The sequence below is a fragment of the Pelophylax lessonae genome (genome assembly GCF_965119305.1).
Source record: "Pelophylax lessonae genome assembly, chromosome: 13".
Classification (NCBI taxonomy): Eukaryota; Metazoa; Chordata; class Amphibia; order Anura; family Ranidae; genus Pelophylax; species Pelophylax lessonae.
In genome coordinates, this window is record NC_138780.1 from 206,366,887 (window position 1) to 206,388,344 (window position 21,458).

The 21,458-nt window shown below is 44.9% G+C and overlaps 1 protein-coding gene across 2 annotated transcripts in view; it reads right to left on the minus strand.

The window, feature by feature from the left end:
• UNC79 (unc-79 homolog, NALCN channel complex subunit) overlaps positions 1-21,458 on the minus strand; it is a 136,476-nt gene that overhangs the window by 46,851 nt on the left and 68,167 nt on the right. For both annotated transcript variants that reach the window (XM_082275357.1, XM_082275356.1), the window contains 4 exons: positions 18,249-18,422; positions 12,048-12,116; positions 9,305-9,415; positions 3,904-4,008 (listed from right to left, as the gene is read on the minus strand). In XM_082275357.1, coding sequence (XP_082131483.1) covers positions 3,904-4,008; positions 9,305-9,415; positions 12,048-12,116; positions 18,249-18,422 — 459 coding nt within the window. The remainder of the gene's footprint in view (positions 1-3,903; positions 4,009-9,304; positions 9,416-12,047; positions 12,117-18,248; positions 18,423-21,458) is intronic.

Consider the following 21,458-nt stretch of genomic DNA (forward strand, 5'->3'; position numbering starts at 1 on the left):
TTTTAAAAGTGAGTATTTCTTCTTGCAGGTAAGTGCGAACCGGGACAGATCAGAGGCTATCCATTGTGGAATGTACTAGCCCTGACTGTCCCGGGAGTATGTTCATTGAAAAAACGATTCTGTGCCCGGAACTCCGCTTTAATATCAATTGGCCCCTGGGCAAACATTTTCTTGGGCCTTCCCGAATCCACCTATCAACTATTTGCGGCCAGTGCGGGCTCAAGGGGCAGTTGCTTAGGGCCCCACAACAATGACCAGGCCCAGGGCAGATGCCCCTTTTGCCCTGCATTAAAGACAGCCCTGTATGTGATCACATGATGGACGATCAAAGCAGCATGGAATCCTTCACCATTTGGTCTGGTGCACCTGTTGTATGTTTTATGCTCAGAGCTCTTTGGGTTCCTACCAGAAGGGAACATTATTTTACATGATCCGCCTTCCCAGAGCCAGTCAGCTCATTGGATCAATTCACCCTTCTGAGCAGATCAATGTTGAAATCCCAGAGGCTCTTGATGATGTCTTTTTGGACTACAAAGGGCCCCCAACCCAATTAACCGTGCTTCTGCGCACCTTTTCAGCCAGCAAGAATTCCTAGTTCTTTCAGGTATGGAAGAGCGTGTGACCTGCTCCCCTATGATGGTGCCCAGGCCTGTGCATTGTCACATGACCAAGGCAGAGATGTCAGCTCTCCACAACACAGCCAATATCAGCGCCAACTGTAGAGGAAGACAAAGCGAAGGTGAGTGCAGGGGGGCTGGGATGCCCTCTTCAGAGACACAATGGGGGAAATTTACTAAAACTGGAGGGTTTCAGAATCTGGTGCAGCTGTGCATCGTGGCCAATCAGCTTCTAACTTCAGCTTCTTCACTGAAGCTTTGACAATAAGGCTCTGTTCACACTGATCGCACATGGAAGTCGCATGCCACAAGTCGGGTCAGTAACGATGAAGATTCATTCAAATCAATGGGCTGAAGTTGCACCAAAGTAGTGGAAGCTGATTGGCTGCCATGCACAGCTGCACCAGGTTTTGCCCTCTCCACTTTTAGTAAATCAACCCCAATGACTTTTCTCTGCATGGGTCTTCAATTATTGATTATCAGATGAAGATTCCAGATTTATATTAGTCCCAGTGATTAGGTATTGCAGCATATTGATTGCTGATCTGATACTATGGACACGATGGTGCGGTCTGTGTCTGCTATAGTTGTTATATCAGTTACAGGAAATCGGAGACAACAAATGTTGGAAATTACGTTACTATGTAACACTTCTATGAGATTCCAGCGATCGGCTTCACATCTGCTTTATCTTTATCGGACTTATCTCTGGGTTGGTTATCTATGGATGTAGATATGAAGAGCAGAGTTTACATTGGGGGGTAATTGATAGCGCATTGTGATCTGTTAGTAAATAAGAGATAAATCTCCATAGCTTTGTAGAGCTTTGAAATGACGTCATCCCGCAATACTTCTAGGAGATTCTAGTGATCGGCCTCATATCTACTTTACTGATCTCTGACTTATCTCCGGGTTTGCTATCTATCTATGTAGAGATGTAAAAGCATCATTTATATAAGGGGGGGGGGGGGTATTTATAGCACAATGTGATCACTTACAGTATAAATATTAGATGGCGAATCTTTGTAGCTTTTTGCAAAAACCGAACTAATATCATTCTGATTGGATAACAAAATACCAACACTACAATGTGAGAATGGAAGACGGATCCTTTATTTAAAAGAAACATTTTCCCTGGATGAAAAGTGCAACATTTTATATAAATACATGTCAGGATATGTTATACCTGAAGGGTTTCACATGTACTGTTACTTTAAGGCTGGCTCCACCCAGGAGTGATGACAAGGGTCAAGGGGCAGAGTGACCATCTTAGAGACATGTAAGGGATGCATTGATATACAGAGCTGTCCTGTAATGAATGTTGTAGTGTACAGTGAGTCCTGAACAAACATCCGTTGTTCCAGACCAGAGTCCTGTGTCTCTCACAACACGGAGAATATAACAGTGGCGACGAGGATGGGATTTACAAGGTTACTATCCGTGTGAGAAAAGGAAAGAAAGAAAGAAAAAAAAACTCTGGATTGTCACCTGGATACAAACACCCACAGAGCCCAGCAGGAAAATGTCATTGATAGGGACATTAAGTGAATTTGATGGAGAACAGACAACCTGGAGGTCCTGGATTGAGAGACTGGAACAGTATTTCTGTGCAAATGCCATCCCAGGCGACAGGCAAGTAGCAGTATTTCTGACAGTGGTTGGTGCAAGGACATATGACACGCTAAAGCCCCGTACACACGTACCGATTGTCGGACGTAAATATTCGGCCGACGACCGATCGGCCGATTGTAGGCTTGTTAGTATGATGCTTCCGACAGCCGACAGCGCATTTTCGGCCGAACAGAATCTGTGGTGCAGGCATACAAATTTTTGTTGGCCAACACCAGAACGGCCGATTGTTCGCCAGTCAGTACAGATTTCGGCCGACAGACAGCAGATTAGCAAGACTGGGCATGATCAGAAAAGAAAAAAGACAAGGAAAGTTAACCATCACATGACATCACTTCTGCAGTCGGCTGTTGTTGGCCGACAAAATTCGTGTGCTGTCTTTTGCAGTTTTCAACAGACACGACAGCCCTGGACAAAAGATGGCCGATCGTTCAGCCGACGATCGGTACGTGTGTACGAGGCATTAGGTATCTCCTTTTCCCTGAAAAACCAGCAACTAAGACTTTGGCAGAGCTCCTGACCCTGAACAGGTTACATGCCGGGATTTCCCGCACTTCCTGTGTCAGCGTCTGCCGTAACATTTTATATAAATACACGTCAGGATACATGCCGGGATTTCCCGCACTTCCTGTGTCAGCGTCTGGGATGACATTTTGGACCTCCCATCACTATCTGGACCAGAGACCATTGTCACCAGGATGGACAGGAAGGGGTTCAGGGAACCGGTACTTGTGCAGCCAATATTCATACACGTGCGGACAACACTCATACACGTGCAGACAACACTCATACACGTGCAGACAACACTCATACACGTGCAGACAACACTCATACACATGCAGACAACACTCATACACGTGCAGACAACACACAAACAACGCACATACTTGTGCAGCGAACACTCATACTCCTACAGACAATGCACATACTCATGCAGCCAACACTTATACACATGCGGCCAATGCTTATACTCTGAAAAAAAGAGGTTTAAGGATTGTAAGAGGTGCATGAAAGTCAGCCAGCCCCCAGTCTGACTTAAACCTCTTTTTTTCTTGATATAGGGATGGAGACGCCGGGCAACACCAGCTTGGGTCTCATCTAAAGTCCCACCTAGTCCAATATGTTTAAGCAACGTACGGACAATGCTCATTTATGTTATGGACAATGCTCACACACTTACGGATAACGGTCATACACGCATGGACAACGCTCATACACGTGTATGTCGTTTTCTGTAATGGGTGGAGCCTGTTGGGCCCCTCCCACAGCTCTGCACAGGCTATGTAAAGTACAGTGATGATGTCACTGCTCCTTTTACAAAGTAATATCTGGGTTTGCAAAGGCATTTTGTGCACACAAAGCGGATTTATAACGTTGTGGCGCCATTGAGGTATTTACATAAAATAAAAGTTTCTCTGCTCGGAGTTCAGCTTTAAAAAGCCTCCTAATTAGGTCACGTCTGCCTGTAAGATCCGCCGCGCTGCAGACACAGATCTGGAACGCCGTTTCTTTGATTGAAAAAAAAAAAAGTTTCGCACATAAAGCCGGGGCCCCCGGGGGACCTTTCCTGATTAAATGGGCCATTTGCTCCTCCGTGTAATTATCCCCCCTCCCCTCCCCCCTCCACAGTAAATCTCCCCAGCGTAGATTGTTTTACCTGAACCAGCAGGAGGAGGTTGGTGTCGGGGAGAGGAGACTTCAATTTCAGGGCTTGTAGGAGGTCCAGGATGACGCTGCGAGTCAAATAGAATTTATCCCGTTCCTGCGAGAGAGAAATACCGGCTTTAATGATCAATACGCTTATTACTATTGATGATTGGTGGTCTCCGGAGGGGGTGGGGAAACCTATATGGGCCGAAACCCAGAACACCGCTGCGCTGCATGCACCGCTCAATGCACCATTAATGCACGTCACTGCAATGCACATTATGTGCGTTACATGTCGGGGTGCCATTCATTATAAATTGGTGCCCCCCGAAGCACCAAGGAAATGCGGCTCCGGCACACATGCATTGCTGCACACCACAACACATCGCTGTGGGGGGCGCTACAATGTCAAAATGGTGCAAGCTCGGTTTTCGGACATGTTGATGCTTTGGTTCATTTGAATGGTCAGCCTTAATGCAACGCACGTTACCATGCATTGGCGCAACACAGCAGGATGCCAAGGGCTGCATTACTCCTTTTACATAAAAACCACATCTCATTTCCAGCACAGCAAGGTCATAACGCAAACAGACACCAAGGAGAATACTTATAAAAAAAAATCATTGTGCGAATGTCTCAGTCGCCACAAAAAATCCCCGTAATGTCTCTAATATGTCTGTTTCTATGACGGTCAGCTCCATCTAGTGGCCATAACGTGGTATTTTCCAGGTTGAACTATTTTCAAGAAAATAGCCCCATCTACTGGCCATAATGCGGTATTTTCCTGGTTCAAGTATTTTTAAGAAAATAGCCCCATCTACTGGCCATAACGTTGTATTTTCCAAGTTGAGGTATTTACTGAAAACAGGCCCATCTACTGCCTATAATGCGGTATTTTCCAGGTTGAGTATTTTCAAGAAAACAGCTCCATCTAGTGGCCATAATGCTGTAATTTCTTGGTTGGGGTATTTCTGGAAAACAGCTCCGTTTCATTTATGAAAAGCGGATCTATGGGAAGCGGATTTATGGGAAGCTGATTTATGAAAAGCGGATCTATGAGAAGCGGATTTATGGGAAGCGGATCTATGAAAAGCCGATCTATGAAAAGCAGATCTATGGGAAGCGGATCTATAAAAAGTGGATCTATGGGAAGCGGATCTATAAAAAAGTGGATCTATTGGAAGTGGATCTATGAAAAGCAGATCTATGAAAAGTGGATCTATGGGAAGTGGATCTATGGGAAGCTCATCTATGAAAAGCAGATCTATGAAAAGCGGATCTATGTGAAGTGGATCTATGAAAAGCGGATCTATGGGAAGTGGATCTATGGGAAGCGGATCTATGGGAAGCGGATCTATGGGAAGTGGATCTATGGGAAGGGGATCTATGGGAAGTAGATCTATGGGAAGGGGATCTATGGGAAGTGGATTTATGAAAAGCGGATCTATGGAAAGCAGATCTATGAAAAGCAGAACTATGAAAAGCGGATCTATGTGAAGTGGATCTATGAAAAGCGGATCTATGAAAAGTGGATGAATGGGAAGCAGATCAATGGGAAGCAGATCTATGGAAAGCGGAACTATGAAAAGCGGATCTATGGGAAGCAGATATATGGGAAGGAGATCTACTGGAAGCGGATCTATGGGAAGCGGATCTATGGGAAGTGGATCTATGGGAAGTGGATCTATGAAAAACTGATCTATGGGAAGCGGATTTATTGGAAGTAGATCAATGGGAAGTGGGTCTATAGTAAGCGGATCTGTGGGAAGCGGATCTATGGGAAGCAGATCTATGGGAAGCAGATCTATGAAAAGTGGATCTATGGGAAGCGGATCTATGGGAAGCGGATCTATGGGAAAAGGATCTATGGGAAGCGGGTCTATGGGAAGCGGGTCTATGGGAAGCAGATCTATGGGAAGCGGATCTATGGGAAGTAGATCTATTGGAAGCAGGTCTATGGGAAGCGGATCTATGGGAAGCGGATCTATGGGAAGTAGATCTATGGGAAGCGGATCTATGGGAAGCAGGTCTAAGGCAAGTAGATCTATGGGAAGCGGATCTATGGGAAGCGGATCAATGGGAAGAGGATCTATGGGAAGCGGATCTATGGGAAGCGGATCTATGAGAAGCGGGTCTATGGGAAGCAGATCTATGGGAAGCGGATCTATGGAAAGTAGATCTATTGGAAGCAGGTCTATGGGAAGCGGATCTATGGGAAGCGGATCTATGGGAAGTAGATCTATGGGAAGCGGATCTATGGGAAGCAGGTCTAAGGGAAGTAGATCTATGGGAAGCGGATCTATGGGAAGCGGATCTATGGGAAGCGGATCTATGGGAAGTGTGCACAGAGATTCTAGCTGACCAGGAGAAGACTTCTTTCTTCTTTGAATTTCTCTCTGATACAAAGTAACAATCTGTGTCTCGGGTGATTGGATCACACCGATGTAGCAATGTATAGGAATAGTAACTCTGCAGCCTGCGGATCCTGAAGATGTTGCAATATTTTATGAAAAATTAGAATTATTGTTGACATCATGAAGTAAACAGACAACCCTCAGGATCTGAGACAGAGAGCCCATCCCCCCCCCTTCCTCTGACTCAGTACAGTTCAGCTCAATACTATTGATGAAGACATAGATTAACATAACATCCAATTAGTGCAAACACTTTATTCCTGCTGACTCTCCTCGGATTACACATCGATCGTCAGATCTCTCTCTGAAGGTCTCGTCCTTGTAGAAGGATTCACCTTTTATTGCTTGAAGGGGCTCAGCAGTGAAAACTGAAAATGACGCTCGGAACATAAAGCCCAACTCCAGCCAAAGGCCAACTCCAGCCAAAGTCCAATTCCAGCCAAAGCCCAACTCCAGCCAAAGCCCAACTCCAGCCAAAGGCCAACTCCAGCCAAAGCCCAACTCCAGCCAAAGTCCAATTCCAGCCAAAGCCCAACTCCAGCCAAAGCCCAACTCCAGCCAAAGCCCAACTCCAGCCAAAGGCCAACTCCAGCCAAAGCCCAACTCCAGCCAAAGGCCAACTCCAGCCAGAGCCCAACTCCAGCCAGAGCCCAACTCCAGCCAGAGCCCAACTCCAGCCAGAGCCCAACTCCAGCCAAAGCCCAACTCCAGCCAAAGCCCAACTCCAGCCAGAGCCCAACTCCAGCCAAAGCCCAACTCCAGCCAAAGCCCAACTCCAGCCAAAGCCAAACTCCAACCAAAGCCAAACTCCAGCCAGAGCCCAACTCCAGCCAAAGCCCAACCCCAGCCAAAGCCCAACCCCAGCCAAAGCCCAACCCCAGCCAGAGCCAAACTCCAGCCAAAGCCTAACTCCAGCCAAACTCCAGCCAAAGCCAAATTCCAGCCAGAGCCCAACTCCAGCCAAAGCCTAACTCCAGCCAAAGCCCAACTCCAGTCAAAGGCAAACTCCAGCCAAAGCCCAACTCCAGCCAAAGCCCAACTCCAGCCAAAGCCAAACTCCAGCCAGAGTCCAACTCCAGCCAAAGCAGCCTCCTGGACCCTGATAATGCCTGCGATTTGGCTCAATGAACAGCATGCAGGAGGCCATCATAAGTATGGGGGCACCGATATATCAGCCACCAAAAATCATCAGCCAAAAAAAGGAGCATCTGCGTTTTCCCAATAGAAAAGAAAAAAACATCCCCTATTGACTTCAATGCAAAATCATGTTCTGTTGATTTCAATGCAAAAGCACCCCCTATTGACTTCAATGCAAAATCACATCCCACTGATTTCATTTCAAAATTGCGCCCCATTGACTTCAATGCAAAAACATCACCTATTGACTTCAATGCAAAATCACATTTTATTGACTTCAATGCAAAATTGCGTCCTGTTGACTTAAAAATCGCCCCCTATTTATTTTAATGCAAAATCATGTTCTTTTGACATCCATGCAAAATCGCATCCCGTTGACTTCAATGCAAAAATGCACCCTATTGACTTAAAATGCAAAATCAAGTTCCATTGACTTCAATTAAAAATCATGTCCTGTTGACTTCCATGCAAAATTGCGCCCATTGACTTCAATGCTAAATCATGTCCCAATGATTTCAATTCAAAATCATGTCCTGTTGGCTTCAATGCAAAAGCACCCCTTGTTGACTTCAATGCAAAATCGTGTCCCATTGACTTAATTTCAAAATTGCATCCTATTGGATTTCAATGCAAATTCATGTCCCATTGACTTCCATGCAAAATCACATCCTATTGACTTCAATGCAAAAACACTCCCTATTGACCTTAATGCTAAATCAGGTCCCATTGAATTCCATTCAAATTCATGTCCTGTTGACTTTAATGCAAAATTGCACCCATTTACTTCAATGCAAAAACACCCCCTATTGCCTTCAATGCAAAATCATGTCCCACTGACTTCATTTCAAAATTGCATCCCATTGACTTCAATGCAAAAACATCACCTACTGACTTCAATGCAAAATCACGTCTTATTGACTTTAATGCAAAATCACCCCCTATTTATTTTAATGCAAAATCATGTTCTATTGACTTCAATGTAAAATCCCGTCCTGTTGACTTCAATGTAAAAAAACGCCCCCTATTGACTTCAATGCAAAATCATGTCCCATTGACTTCAACGTAGACTATGATGCCTTATTTGGTAAAGGCCTGTAATTTGTAAAGCCTTGTTCATTTTCTTCAAATAGTTTTCTTCCATGCAAAATCGCCCCCTTTTGACTTCAATGCAAAAACACCCCCTATTGACTTCAATGCAAAAACACATCTTATTGACTTCAATGCAAAAACACATCTTATTGACTTCAATGTAAAATCGCGTCCTGTTGACTTCAATGCAACCCCCCCCCCCCCCTACTGACTTAAATGCAAAATCGCGCCCTATTTACAGCAATGCAAAATCGGGTTCCATTGACTTCAATGTCAAATCGGGTTCCATTGACTTCAATGTCAAATCGGGTTCCATTGACTTCAATGTCAAATCGGGTTCCATTGACTTCAATGTCAAATCGGGTTCCATTGACTTCAATGCAAAATCGCCCCCTATTGATTTCAATGCAAAATCGCCCCCTATTGACTTTAATGCAAAATCGTCCCCTATTGACTTTCATGCAAAATCGTCCCCTATTGACTTCATTGCAAAATCTGCAACACGGGCCTTCTTCCAGAATGGAAGGTTCGGTTTGTTGCATCAGAGGAAGACCAGTACAGGCACATGTGCATATGACGGTGCAAAGCCCCATACACAGGGAGACCGCCGGACGTGCAGCAGTGTGCCGGTGTGCATGCTCCGCACTGGTGTTGGCACCAAACAGCCCATATTTACTGTGTTAGGAGACCACTAATTGGTCGTCAGCTAGTCCCCATTTACCCCCCCAATTCCAAAAGGATGGCACAATGGAAAGCGTAGTGATGACTTACCTTAGTGAACGCGCGGTAACACAACCCGCAGAGCTCGATGAGATACGCCAAGGCGAAGACGCCGTTCTGCATGACGAAGCTCAGGAGCTTGGAGAACGGTTCCAGCAAACTCTGCAATAAAGAGAAAGTCTCTGATTTCCCAGAACTCAATCATCCCATCGCAGATTTATTTCACTTCTGGGGAGAACGATGCAACATTGGAGGGCGACGGGCCGGGATTATTAAATGGAAAAGGTAAATCCCAAACTGATTGGAATTTAATAGCGCTTGCTAGTAGGGACTATGAACAGGGAATTAATATAAAACTAAATGTCACCAAATAATTTATCATTAAAATCAAGTAAAATGCATAAATAGTACCACTAAAATGATTAATATAAGATAGTATACCCAATAAATATAAATATATTCAAATAGGTGTCATAAAGTGCATAAAAGTGCAAACATTAAATTATATATATAGTCCAGTAAAAGTTCATAAGTGACTTGGTGAAAGTTAATTACACTGCTGTGCAAAGAAAAGTGCATGTGCTCAGTGCTGGATCCTCCTATGGTCCAATAGCCAAACGAGTGATTCTAGGGTAGGTAAGATGTAAGCTTACCAAATGTAGTGGGTCTGAGTTACCTTACGGCACAAAGACCAATACAGCTTGTTGGCCCTCCTGGCCTCAGATGCGGTACCTGCTGGGCTTGTCCCTCACCGACCGAGATCCTATCCTAGACAGGCGATGTCCTCAAGATCCGGGTAGGGAAAAATAAATGGCTCCAGATGGTGAAGTACCGTTTCAAAAGGGTTTATTTCCAAAATTAGAGATCAGATAACACATACAAAGCAGTTAAAATAAAGCCGTGCCCGCTAGCATGAAGTCTGTAGCGTGGAGAGCGGTATCCCCCGTACTGCGTTCCAGCTGACTTCCGGGTATGCGGCGTGCGTTCCACCTGAAGCGTGTTTCGTCAGAGCGTATGACGTCTTCAGAGGTGCAAGACGTCTGAAGACGTCATACGCTCTGACGAAACGTGCGTCAGGTGGAACGGACGCCGCATACCCGGAAGTCAGCTGGAACGCAGTACGGGGGATACCGCTCTCCACGCTACAGACTTCATGCTAGCGGGCACGGCTTTATTTTAACTGCTTTGTATGTGTTATCTGATCTCTAATTTTGGAAATAAACCCTTTTGAAACGGTACTTCACCATCTGGAGCCATTTATTTTTCCCTACCCGGATCTTGAGGACATCGCCTGTCTAGGATAGGATCTCGGTCGGTGAGGGACAAGCCCAGCAGGTACCGCATCTGAGGCCAGGAGGGCCAACAAGCTGTATTGGTCTTTGTGCCGTAAGGTAACTCAGACCCACTACATTTGGTAAGCTTACATCTTACCTACCCTAGAATCACTCGTTTGGCTATTGGACCATAGGAGGATCCAGCACTGAGCACCTGCACTTTTCTTTGCACAGCAGTGTAATTAACTTTCACCAAGTCACTTATGAACTTTTACTGGACTATATATATAATTTAATGTTTGCACTTTTATGCACTTTATGACACCTATTTGAATATATTTATATTTATTGGGTATACTATCTTATATTAATCATTTTAGTGGTACTATTTATGCATTTTACTTGATTTTAATGATAAATTATTTGGTGACATTTAGTTTTATATTAATTCCCTGTTCATAGTCCCTACTAGCAAGCGCTATTAAATTCCAATCAGTTTGGGATTTACCTTTTCCAATCAATCCTACACACACTATAGCAGCTGCTATCCCTTAGATTTTAAGAATCCACCCCACCCCCTAGCCTTCCTAGGCGCAGAGAATATACTCTATTGAGTATATATATATATTTATCAGGATTATTAAATGATGAAAGTTTAATTCTAATGATAATCTCTGACCTATAAGTCCCTGGTGCACAACATGGGGCCCTGCAGTCTCTGACCATCTCCTGCACCATGTCTGCAGTCTCTGACCATCTCCTTCCACATGTCTGCAGTCTCTGACCATCTCCTGTGCTATGTCTGCAGTCTCTGACTGTCTCCTGTACCATGTCTGCTGTCTCTAACCATCTCTTGTACCATGTCTGCAGTCTCTGACCGTCTCCTGTACTATGTCTGCAGTCTCTGACCGTCTCCTGTACCATGTCTGCAGTCTCTGACCATCTCCTGTGCTATGTCTGCAGTCTCTGACCGTCTCCTGTACCATGTCTGCTGTCTCTAACCATCTCCTGTACTATGTCTGCAGTCTCTGACCGTCTCCTGCACTATGTTAGCAGTCTCTGACCATCTCCGGTACTATGTCTGCAGTCTCTGACCATCTCATGTACCATGTCTGCAGTCTCTGACCGTCTCCTGTACTATGTCTGCAGTCTCTGACTGTCTCCTGTACTATGTCTGCAGTCTCTGACCATCTCCTGTACTGTGTCTGCAGTCTCTGACCATCTCCTGTACTGTGTCTGCAGTCTCTGACTGTCTCCTGTACTATGTCTGCAGTCTCTGACCATCCATCCCCTGTACTATGTCTGCAGTCTCTGACCATCCCCTGTACAATGTCTGCAGTCTCTGATCATCCCCTGTACTATGTCTGCAGTCTCTGATCATCCCCTGTACTATGTCTGCAGTCTCTCTTGCTGTATGTGGAACAAATTGGAGCAATTCTTTCTGCATCGCTCTCATCTATTAATCTGCCTGCCATACTCATCTTCATACCGGTGATGGCCCCACCACTCCGCTGACTTACCCTGGTGGCGTTGGTTGTCGGGATCTTCAGCAGGCAAATCATTATCCGCAGACTGGAATCTAAGGAGCACTGCAGAGACAAACCATTCCTCTGTTACTGGATCATCCCAACAAACACTGATATACAACTTACACACAGACACGGGACAGTATCCCACAAAAGTAAGTACACCCCTCCCATTATTCTATCTTTTCATGTGACAACACTGAAGAAATGACACTTTGCTACAATGTAAAGTAGTGAGTGTACAGCTTGTATAACAGTGTAAATTTGCTGTCCCCTCAAAATAACTCAACACACAGCCATTAATGTCTAAACCGCTGGCAACAAAAGTGAGTACACCCCTAAGTGACAATGTCCAAATTGGGCCCAATTAGCCATTTTCCCTCCCCGGTGTCATGTGACTCGTTAGTGTTATAAAGGTCTCAGGTGTGAATGGGGAGCTGTGAACCTTAAATAAGAAACTCAATACTGAATTCCGGCAATTTGGAAAACAAGGGTGATTCCTTTTATTTATAATGCGCATGGAGATAAGTACAGAGTTCAGACAAGCAGTCTGTCTATGCCTCGTGTCTCAAATCTACAAAGACAATAGAACATGAACTTTTTATAGTGATGAATATGTATGAAGCATAGGTGTGTTTTGGGCTGATCCAAGGTGTAATAGCATATTTCATCCAATCAATGTCCACTTCTTCTTCTAGTAAAGTAAAGGTTAACCAACTGTCCTCATCCTTTAGCTGAAATCTCTCCAGTCAGAGCTGGTTCTCGAAATTTGTCTTTGGAATGTAGCATCCTGCTTCGTTATCTCTCAAGGTTTTTTAAAGTCTGTAGGAATAAGAAACACACAAACTCCCCTTTCATTAAGGAGAGGGGGGAGGGGGGTATAGAAACCTCTAACAAAAACATTCACTAGAAAATAGGTTTTCCTAAAGCATCACTATAACTACTGCGATTTATATAAAGTATTACCTCTATCTACATTTCTAGGTTCACATATATATATATCTACGGCTACATTTAGTGAAAGATTCCTGATTCCCCATTCTTCCAAAAAGAGCAGGTGTGTTAAATTTGGTGTTATCGCTCTCACTCTCTCATACTGGTCACTGGAGGTTCAACATGGCACCTCATGGCAAAGAACTCTCTGAGGATCTGAAAAAAAGAATTGTTGCTCTACATAAAGATGGCCTAGGCTATAAGAAGATTGCCAAGACCCTGAAACTGAGCTGCAGCATGGTGGCCAAGACCATACAGCGGTTTACCAGGACAGTTTCCACTCAGAACAGACCTCGCCGTGGTTGACCAAAGAAGTTGAGTGCGCGTGCTCAGCGTCGTATCCAGAGGTTGTCTTTGGGAAATAGATGTATGAGTGCTGCCAGCATTGCTGCAGAGGTTGAAGGGGTGGGGGATCAGCCTGTCAGTGCTCAGACCATACGCCGCACACTGCATCAAATTGGTCTGCATGGCTGCCGTCCCAGAAGAAAGCCTCTTCTAAAGATGATGCACAAGAAAGCCCGCAAACAGTTTGCTGAAGACAAGCAGACTAAGGACATGGATTACTGGAACCATTGTCCTGTGCTCTGATGAGACCAAGATAAACTTATTTGGTTCAGATGGTGTCAGGCGTGTGTGGCGGCAACCAGGTGAGGAGTACAAAGACAAGTGTGTCTTTCCTACAGTCAAGCATGGTGGTGGGAGTGTCATGGTCTGGGGCTGCATGAGTGCTGCTGGCACTGGGGAGCTACAGATCATTGAGGGAACCATGAATGCCAACATGTACTGTGACATACTGAAGCAGAGCATGATCCCCTCCCTTCAGAGACTGGGTCGCAGGGCAGTATTCCAACATAACGACCCCAAACACCTCCAAGATGACCACTGCCTTGCTAAAGAAGCTGAGGGTAAAGGTGATGGACTGGCCAAGCATGTCTCCAGACCTAAACCCTATTGAGCATCTGTGGGGCATTCTCAAATGGAAGGTGGAGGAGCGCAAGTTCTCTAAGATCCACCAGTTCCGTGATGTCATCATGGAGGAGGGGAAGAGGACTCCAGTGACAACCTGTGAAGCTCTGGTGAACTCCATGCCCAAGAGGGTTAAGGCAGTGCTGGAAAATAATGTCGGCCACACAAAATATTGACACTTTGGGCCCAATTTGGACATTATCACTTAGGGGTGTACTGACTTTTGTTGCCAGCGGTTTAGACATTAATGGCTGTGTGTTGAGTAATTTTGAGGGGACAGTAAATTTACACTGTTATACAAGCTGTACACTCACTACTTTACATTGTAGCAAAGTCTAATTTCTTCAGTGTTGTCACATGAAAAGATATAATAAAATATTTACAAAAATGTGAGGGGTGTACTTACTTTTGTGAGATACTGTACAACAACTTGCACACAGACATACAACTGTGGGCCTGGTACCGGCTTTAAGAGCCGGTGGAGGGCTTTCCAATGAAAGTGATTGTGTGGCTCTAGAGGCCCCTGATCACTCTTATGGGGAATCTCAAAAGGTAATGACCTGTAAAGGCTTTTAAAATGTCGCTTAAGGAGAATTTTGGATACCACAGTTGATTTTTTTTTTTGGGGGGGTACCTGAGTGGTTCCACAGGTGTGCACAGTTTTACAACTTCACATGTTGGGAATTTACTAGTTGCAACCCCATCTGTTATATTTTACCAAAAAATTGGGTATAATATTGGGTTCGTTTGCATTTTTACTTTAGAGCATTTTTGTCATGACGAAATGCGTTTGATACATAACTGCACTTTAAAAAAAATTGAACACTACCACCATTTTATTCTCCAGAGTCTCTGCTTTCAGAAAATATATACAGTACAGTTTACAGTAACTTTTAGCAAAAAATGCAGATTTTAACTTGACCAAAAAAAAAAAAACGACTACGGGAGGCAAGTGGTTATTTAAAACTATATGTCTATCTAAGACTACCCTACCCACAGGGTGACAACACTGATGTGTAATTTCACTGAAAGAAACAGTGTTGTCACCCTGTTAAAGAAAGTGGTAAAGGAAGGTTCTGTGTCTGGGAAAGTTCTCATTGATCCAGGTCATGGCAGATCTAGTAGTAGTTGGTCTCATGGATCCAGGTCATGGTGTATCTAGTAGTAGTTAGTTTAATGGATCCAGGTCATGGTGGATCTCTAACGAGCAGGGCCCTCTAGTTCCTCCTGTTTTGAACTGTATTTTAACTGTATTGTCTTCCTTCACATTGTAAAGCGCTGCGCAAACTGTTGGCGCTATATAAATCCTGTATAATAATAATAATCTAGTAGTAGTTGGTCTCATGGATCCAGGTCATGGTATATCTAGCAGTAATTGGCCTCATGGACCCAGGTCATGGTGGATCTAGTAGTAGTTGGTCTCATGGATCCAGGTCATGGTGGATCTAGTAGTAGTTGGTCTCATGGACCCAGGTCATGGTGGATCTAGTAGTAGTTGGTCTCATGGATCCAGGTCATGGTGGATCTAGTAGTAGTTGGTCTCATGGATCCAGGTCATGGTGGATCTAGTAGTAGTTGGTCTCATGGATCCAGGTCATGGTATATCCAGTTGTAGTTGGTCTCATGGATCCAGGTCATGGTGGATCTAGTAGTAGTTGGTCTCATGGATCCAGGTCATGGTAGATCTAGTACTAGTTGGTCTCATGGATCCAGGTCATGGTGGATCTAGTAGTAGTTGGTCTCATGGACCCAGGTCATGGTGGATCTAGTAGTAGTTGGTCTCATGGATCCAGGTCATGGTGGATCTAGTAGTAGTTGGTCTCATGGATCCAGGTCATGGTGGATCTAGTAGTAGTTGGTCTCATGGATCCAGGTCATGGTATATCCAGTTGTAGTTGGTCTCATGGATCCAGGTCATGGTGGATCTAGTAGTAGTTGGTCTCATGGATCCAGGTCATGGTAGATCTAGTACTAGTTGGTCTCATGGATCCAGTTCATGGTATATCTAGTAGTAGTTGGTCTCATGGATCCAGGTCATGGTAGATCTAGTAGTAGTTTGTCTCATGGATCCGGGGTATGGTATATCTAGCAGTAGTTGGTCTCATGGATCCAGGTCAGGGTAGATCTAGTAATAGTTGCCCATGTTAAAATCTGCATGGATCCAGGTCATGGTAGATCTAGTAGTAGTTGGTCTCATGGATCCAGGTCAATAGCAGATCTAGTAGTAGTTGGTCTCATGGATTCAGGTCATGGTAAATCTAGTAGTAGTAGTTGGTCTCATGGATCCAGGTCAAGGCAGATCTAGTAGTAGTTGGTCTGATGCATCAAGGTCAGGGTAGATCTAGTAGTAGTTGGTCTCATGGATCCAGGTCATGGTAGATCTAGTAGTAGTTGCCCATGTTAAAATCTGCATGGATCCAGGTCATGGTAGATCTAGTACTAGTTGGTCTCAATGATCCAGGTCATGGTAGAGCTAGTAGTAGTTGGTCTCATGGATCCAGGTCATGGTAGAGCTAGTAGTAGTTGGTCTCATGGATCCAGGTCATGGTAGATCTAGTAGTAGTTGGTCTCATTCAATTGGATTTACTATGTACTTTTGAAGATGTTTTGTAGCTCCTCCAAGTGACTTCTTTCACTTCTTCAGCTCCAATGAGTGTCAGGAACATCCTTAAAATGTAAGTCCACACAGGGAACAATATGTCAAGGCAGATGCTGATTGTCTAAGAACAGAATGGGAGATGTGAAAGTTGTAGAACCTCTCTGCTGTATCATCCCATCCTGGGTGTCAGGAAGTCTGTGTGGGTGTTAATCCTTCTATTCACAAAGCTGAAGATGTAAATTGTTGTCAAATTGCAGAGGTAGAGGTGTAGAAATGACATTATATGTGGAAGATAGACAGTGTTAAAGGCCTCCACCACTGTTCAAGGGCTGATGATTCCAGTTTGATGTAGATGGCCTCTTTCACCCCTCTTGTGAACCAGTTGTCCTCTCTGTATAAAATGTGCTCCTCATGGTCCTCAAAAGAATGCCCCTTTTCCTTAAGTAGAAAATATAGATTGCTGCTTTTTATAGGAACAGCCCAGATGTAAGGAAAGTGAAACTGGCTTCCGCACTACTTTTCCCAGAGCACCCCACCAATGCGTTTCGCCCCACCCACAGGGCTTAGTCATAGGCCCTTATAAATAAGTCCTGTGGGCAGGGCAAAATGCATCAGAGGTTGTGCTCTGGAAGGAGTTGGGCTAAACCCACTTTTACTTTCCTTACACCTGGGCTGTTCCTCTGAGGAGCAGTGTTCCATTCTCTCTCTTTTCATGTGTGTATGGACCAGGGGACAGGCTCCCACAATGCCTGCCCCCGAAATGAATGCGAGTCACCGAAGCATTGAAGGATAACTGCTTGGAGTGACACCTGAAGTCTATACGGTTCTTGGTCCCTTTTTCCATGCCCCGGACGACGTCACGTATGACGAAACCGGTCGGGCGGTACTGGACGCACAACTGTCACGCCCCCTAGACGCCGGCTCACATACACGCGGGACACCGCGATCTTATGCATCGGCCTTGGATGTTTTACGATGTGCCTCTATACAAAGCTACTCATGTAAGTGCAATCTAAATAAAATCTTGTGCAAACTTTACGGAATTACGCTATGTGCTACTTATTTCCTTCCATATTTTATGATACCATGTGTGGAGTCCTCATGTGATATAGAGGAATTTACCTGGATATCTGGTCCCTGGAGGAGGTGATCCATTTGGAATCATTGCTTTAGCGCATGTGGCCACTCCATTAAGTTGGAGGCCTGAGCTTCTGGTAAGCTGCCATTTTGCTACTTACATCCCACGGGTGTACCCTTGCCTTTACCTTTGGATTCCAAGTCTTCGGGTCTATCATCACCTCTCTGGGACTTTTTATCACCACTCACTATTAACTTTTGGTACACATTTTATGGACTTTTTTGTTCATTGTGTTATTTATATCATTTAATACTTCACCTTGATTTATAGGTTATACCATACTAGATAGCGCTGCGCTATTTTTTGCTTTATATTGTTGATCTTACTATTGGTCAAGTGTTCTCAGTTGCCTTCACATTTATTCATTTTTGCTCATTTGTTTATTCACTATTAGCGCAGGATTTTTTGTGTTTTATGTATAGAGGCTTACACTGGTTGCCTTTAATGATGGCAGGTTGCCACCTGGGAAGAGTACCTACCACCTGGGAGGAGCACCTACCTTTAGTGGCAGGACGGAAGGGAGTTTGGTGAAGAAAGTCTGGAACTGATTACAAATAGTTGTCCAGAGATTGCTGGGGGAATCCATGGGTAAGGCTTCCATAAAAGTGGCAATGTTTTCTAAGCAGCGTAACATGGCGCCCCCTGCAGGCAAGTTCTTTTTGTTGTTCAAACCCTGAAAAAAAAAAAAAAGGATACAAGTAAATTCATGAATTGATTTACTAAAGCTGGGGCTTACTTGGTGTAGCCGGCAGGGCTGCTGTTAGAAATCACAGGGCCCCATGCAGCCTACTTGACCATCTTGAAGCGATCCCCCATACCCTGCAAAGGCCAGTGGGAGGGGGAGGAGAAGAAGCCGTCAGAGCTGCTGGAGGGGGATCCAATAGCAGGAGGAAGGAGGTATCTACAGGAGGGGTAATTGGTGCGGCAGGGGGGCATTTACTAAAACAGATCCCCTTTAGTTCCCCTCTGCAACAGCTGAAAGCTGGTGGAAGAGAGAGGAGATGAAGCCGGCTTTCAGCTGCTGCAGGGAGAGCCAAAGAGGGGATCGGCTCCTGTAATAGGCAATCCTGCCAGTCTAACCCAACAAGCTCATTAAAATTTGGTGTGGCAAGTGTACCACCCCCCTTTCGTCTGGGGTTTTTATTAGGCAGTCAGGGAGAGGTAAAACCACGGATTAACCGCCTATTTTTTCCACTCCTGTACCACTTGCGTGAAAGGGGCCTGAGAGTTCTTTTGTTTTCATTTATCCAGGTCATTGTATAGCTCAGGGATATGCAAACTGTGGCCCTCCAGCTGTTGTAAAACTACAAGTCCCATCATCCCTCTGCCTCTGGGCATCATGCTTGTGACTATCAGAGTCTTGCTATGCCTCATGGGACTTGTAGTTTTGCATATCACTGGACTATAGCTACTGGTAGAACCACCAGACCACGTGGTATAACTACTACAGTCCCTTGAAAAAGTATTCATACCCCTTGAAATTTTCCACATTTTGTCATGTTACAACCAAAAACGTATATGTATTTTATTGGGATTTTATGTGATAGACCGACACAAAGTGGCCATAATTGTGAAGTGGAAGGAAAATTATACAAATAAATCTGTGAAAAGTGTGGGGATGCATTTGTATTCACCCCCCCCTTTACTCTGATACCCCTAACTAAAATCTACTGGAACCAATTGCCTTCAGAAGTCACCTAATTAGTAAATAGAGTCCACTTGTGTGTCATTTAATCTCAGTATAAATACAGCTGTTCTGTGAAGCCCTCAGAGGTTTGTTAGAGAACTTTAGTGAACAAACAGCATCATGAAGGCCAAGGAACACACCAGACAGGTCAGGGGTAAAGTTGTGGAGAATTATAAAGCAGGTTTAAGTTATAAAAAAAAAAAAATCTCCCAAGCTTTGAGCATCTCACGGAGCGCTGTTCAATCCATCATGGGAAAATGGAAAGAGTATGGCACAACTGCAACCCTACCAAGACATGGCCGTCCACCTAAACTGACCGGCCGGGCCCCTACCAAGACATGGCCGTCCACCTAAACTGACCGGCCGGGCCCCTACCAAGACATGGCCGTCCACCTAAACTGACCGGCCGGGCCCCTACCAAGACATGGCCATCCACCTAAACTGACCGGCCGGGCCCCTACCAAGACATGGCCGTCCACCTAAACTGACCGGCCGGGCCCCTACCAAGACATGGCTGTCCACCTAAACTGAACGGCCGGGCAAGGACAGCATTCATCAGAGAAGCAGCCAAGAGGCCCATGGGAACTCTGGAGGAGCTGCAGAGATCCACAGCTCAGGTGGGAGAATCTGTCCACAGGACAACTATTAGTTGTGCGCTCCACAAATCTGCCCTTTATGGAAGAGTGAGAAGAAGAAAGCCATTGGTGGAAGAAAGCCATAAGAAGTCCTGTTTGCAGATTGGGAGGAGCCATGTGGGGGACACAGCAAACATGTGGAAGAAGGAGCTCTGCTCAGAGGAGACCAACATTAAATTTTTGGCCTAAAAGCAAAACACTATGTGTGAGGGAAAACCAACACTGCACATCACCCTGAACACACCATCCCCACTGTGAAACATGGTGGTGGCAGCATCATGGTGTGGGGATGCTTTTCTTCAGCAGGAACAGGGAAGCTGGTCAGAGTTGATGGGTGGAGCCAAATACAGGGCAATCTTAAAAGAAAAGACTTGAGACTGGGACGGAGGTTCACCTTCCAGCAGGACAACGACCCGAAACATCCAGCCAGAGCTACAATGGAATGGTTTACATCAAAGCATATTCATGGGTTAGAATGGCCCAGTCACAGTCCAGACCTAAATCACATTGAGAATCTGTGGCAAGACTTGAAAATTGCTGTACAGACGCTCTCCATCCAATCTGACAGAGCTTGAGATATTCTGCAAAGAAGAATGGGGAGAAATGTCCTCTCTAGATGTGCAAAGCTGGTAGAGACATCCCCAAAAAGACTTGCAGCTGTAATTGCAGGGAAAGGCGGTTCTACAAAGTATTGACTCCGGGGGGTGAATACAAATGCAGCCACACTTTTCACAGATTTATTTGTATCATTTATCATTTTCCTTCCACTTCACAATTATGGCCACTTTGTGTCGGTCTATCACATAAAATCCCAATAAAATACATTTACGTCCATCTGTCATAAAGAGATTATCTATGTATGTTGATGGGTGAGAATGCAGACCTGTGTCTTCCACCATGCATTGGCTAACCAACCGCAGCTCTATGGAATGGCGCCCGACCCAACATTTACATAAGAGTTAAAAAGGCATAGATCCAATCCATATAAAGGCCATGGGTCCAAACCCCAAAAGAAAAGCCACCTAGGCCAGATAGTCAGACCTCATCACGTGTCCTCATCCAATTGCCAGGAAACACTAATATAACTAGCCACGGATTTACACGATGCTGCCAATAGGATTTCCTCCGATAAGTGGTCTTGAGGAAGTTATGCTCTATAGCGAAACGCGTTGACCTGTGACCAGTTGAGGTGTCCTGGTAGATTACATGCACCCCCACATTGTGTGGGATATTTCACCCTGTATATGGGAGTAACTAGGATCTATAGGACTAGGAACTAGGACTATGGGAGTGTACTAGGACCTCATCCTATGTTTTACTGTTCTCAATGTGATTTTATTATGTTTTTGTGCAATGTTATTATGTTTATGTCTTTCTGTTGATGTTA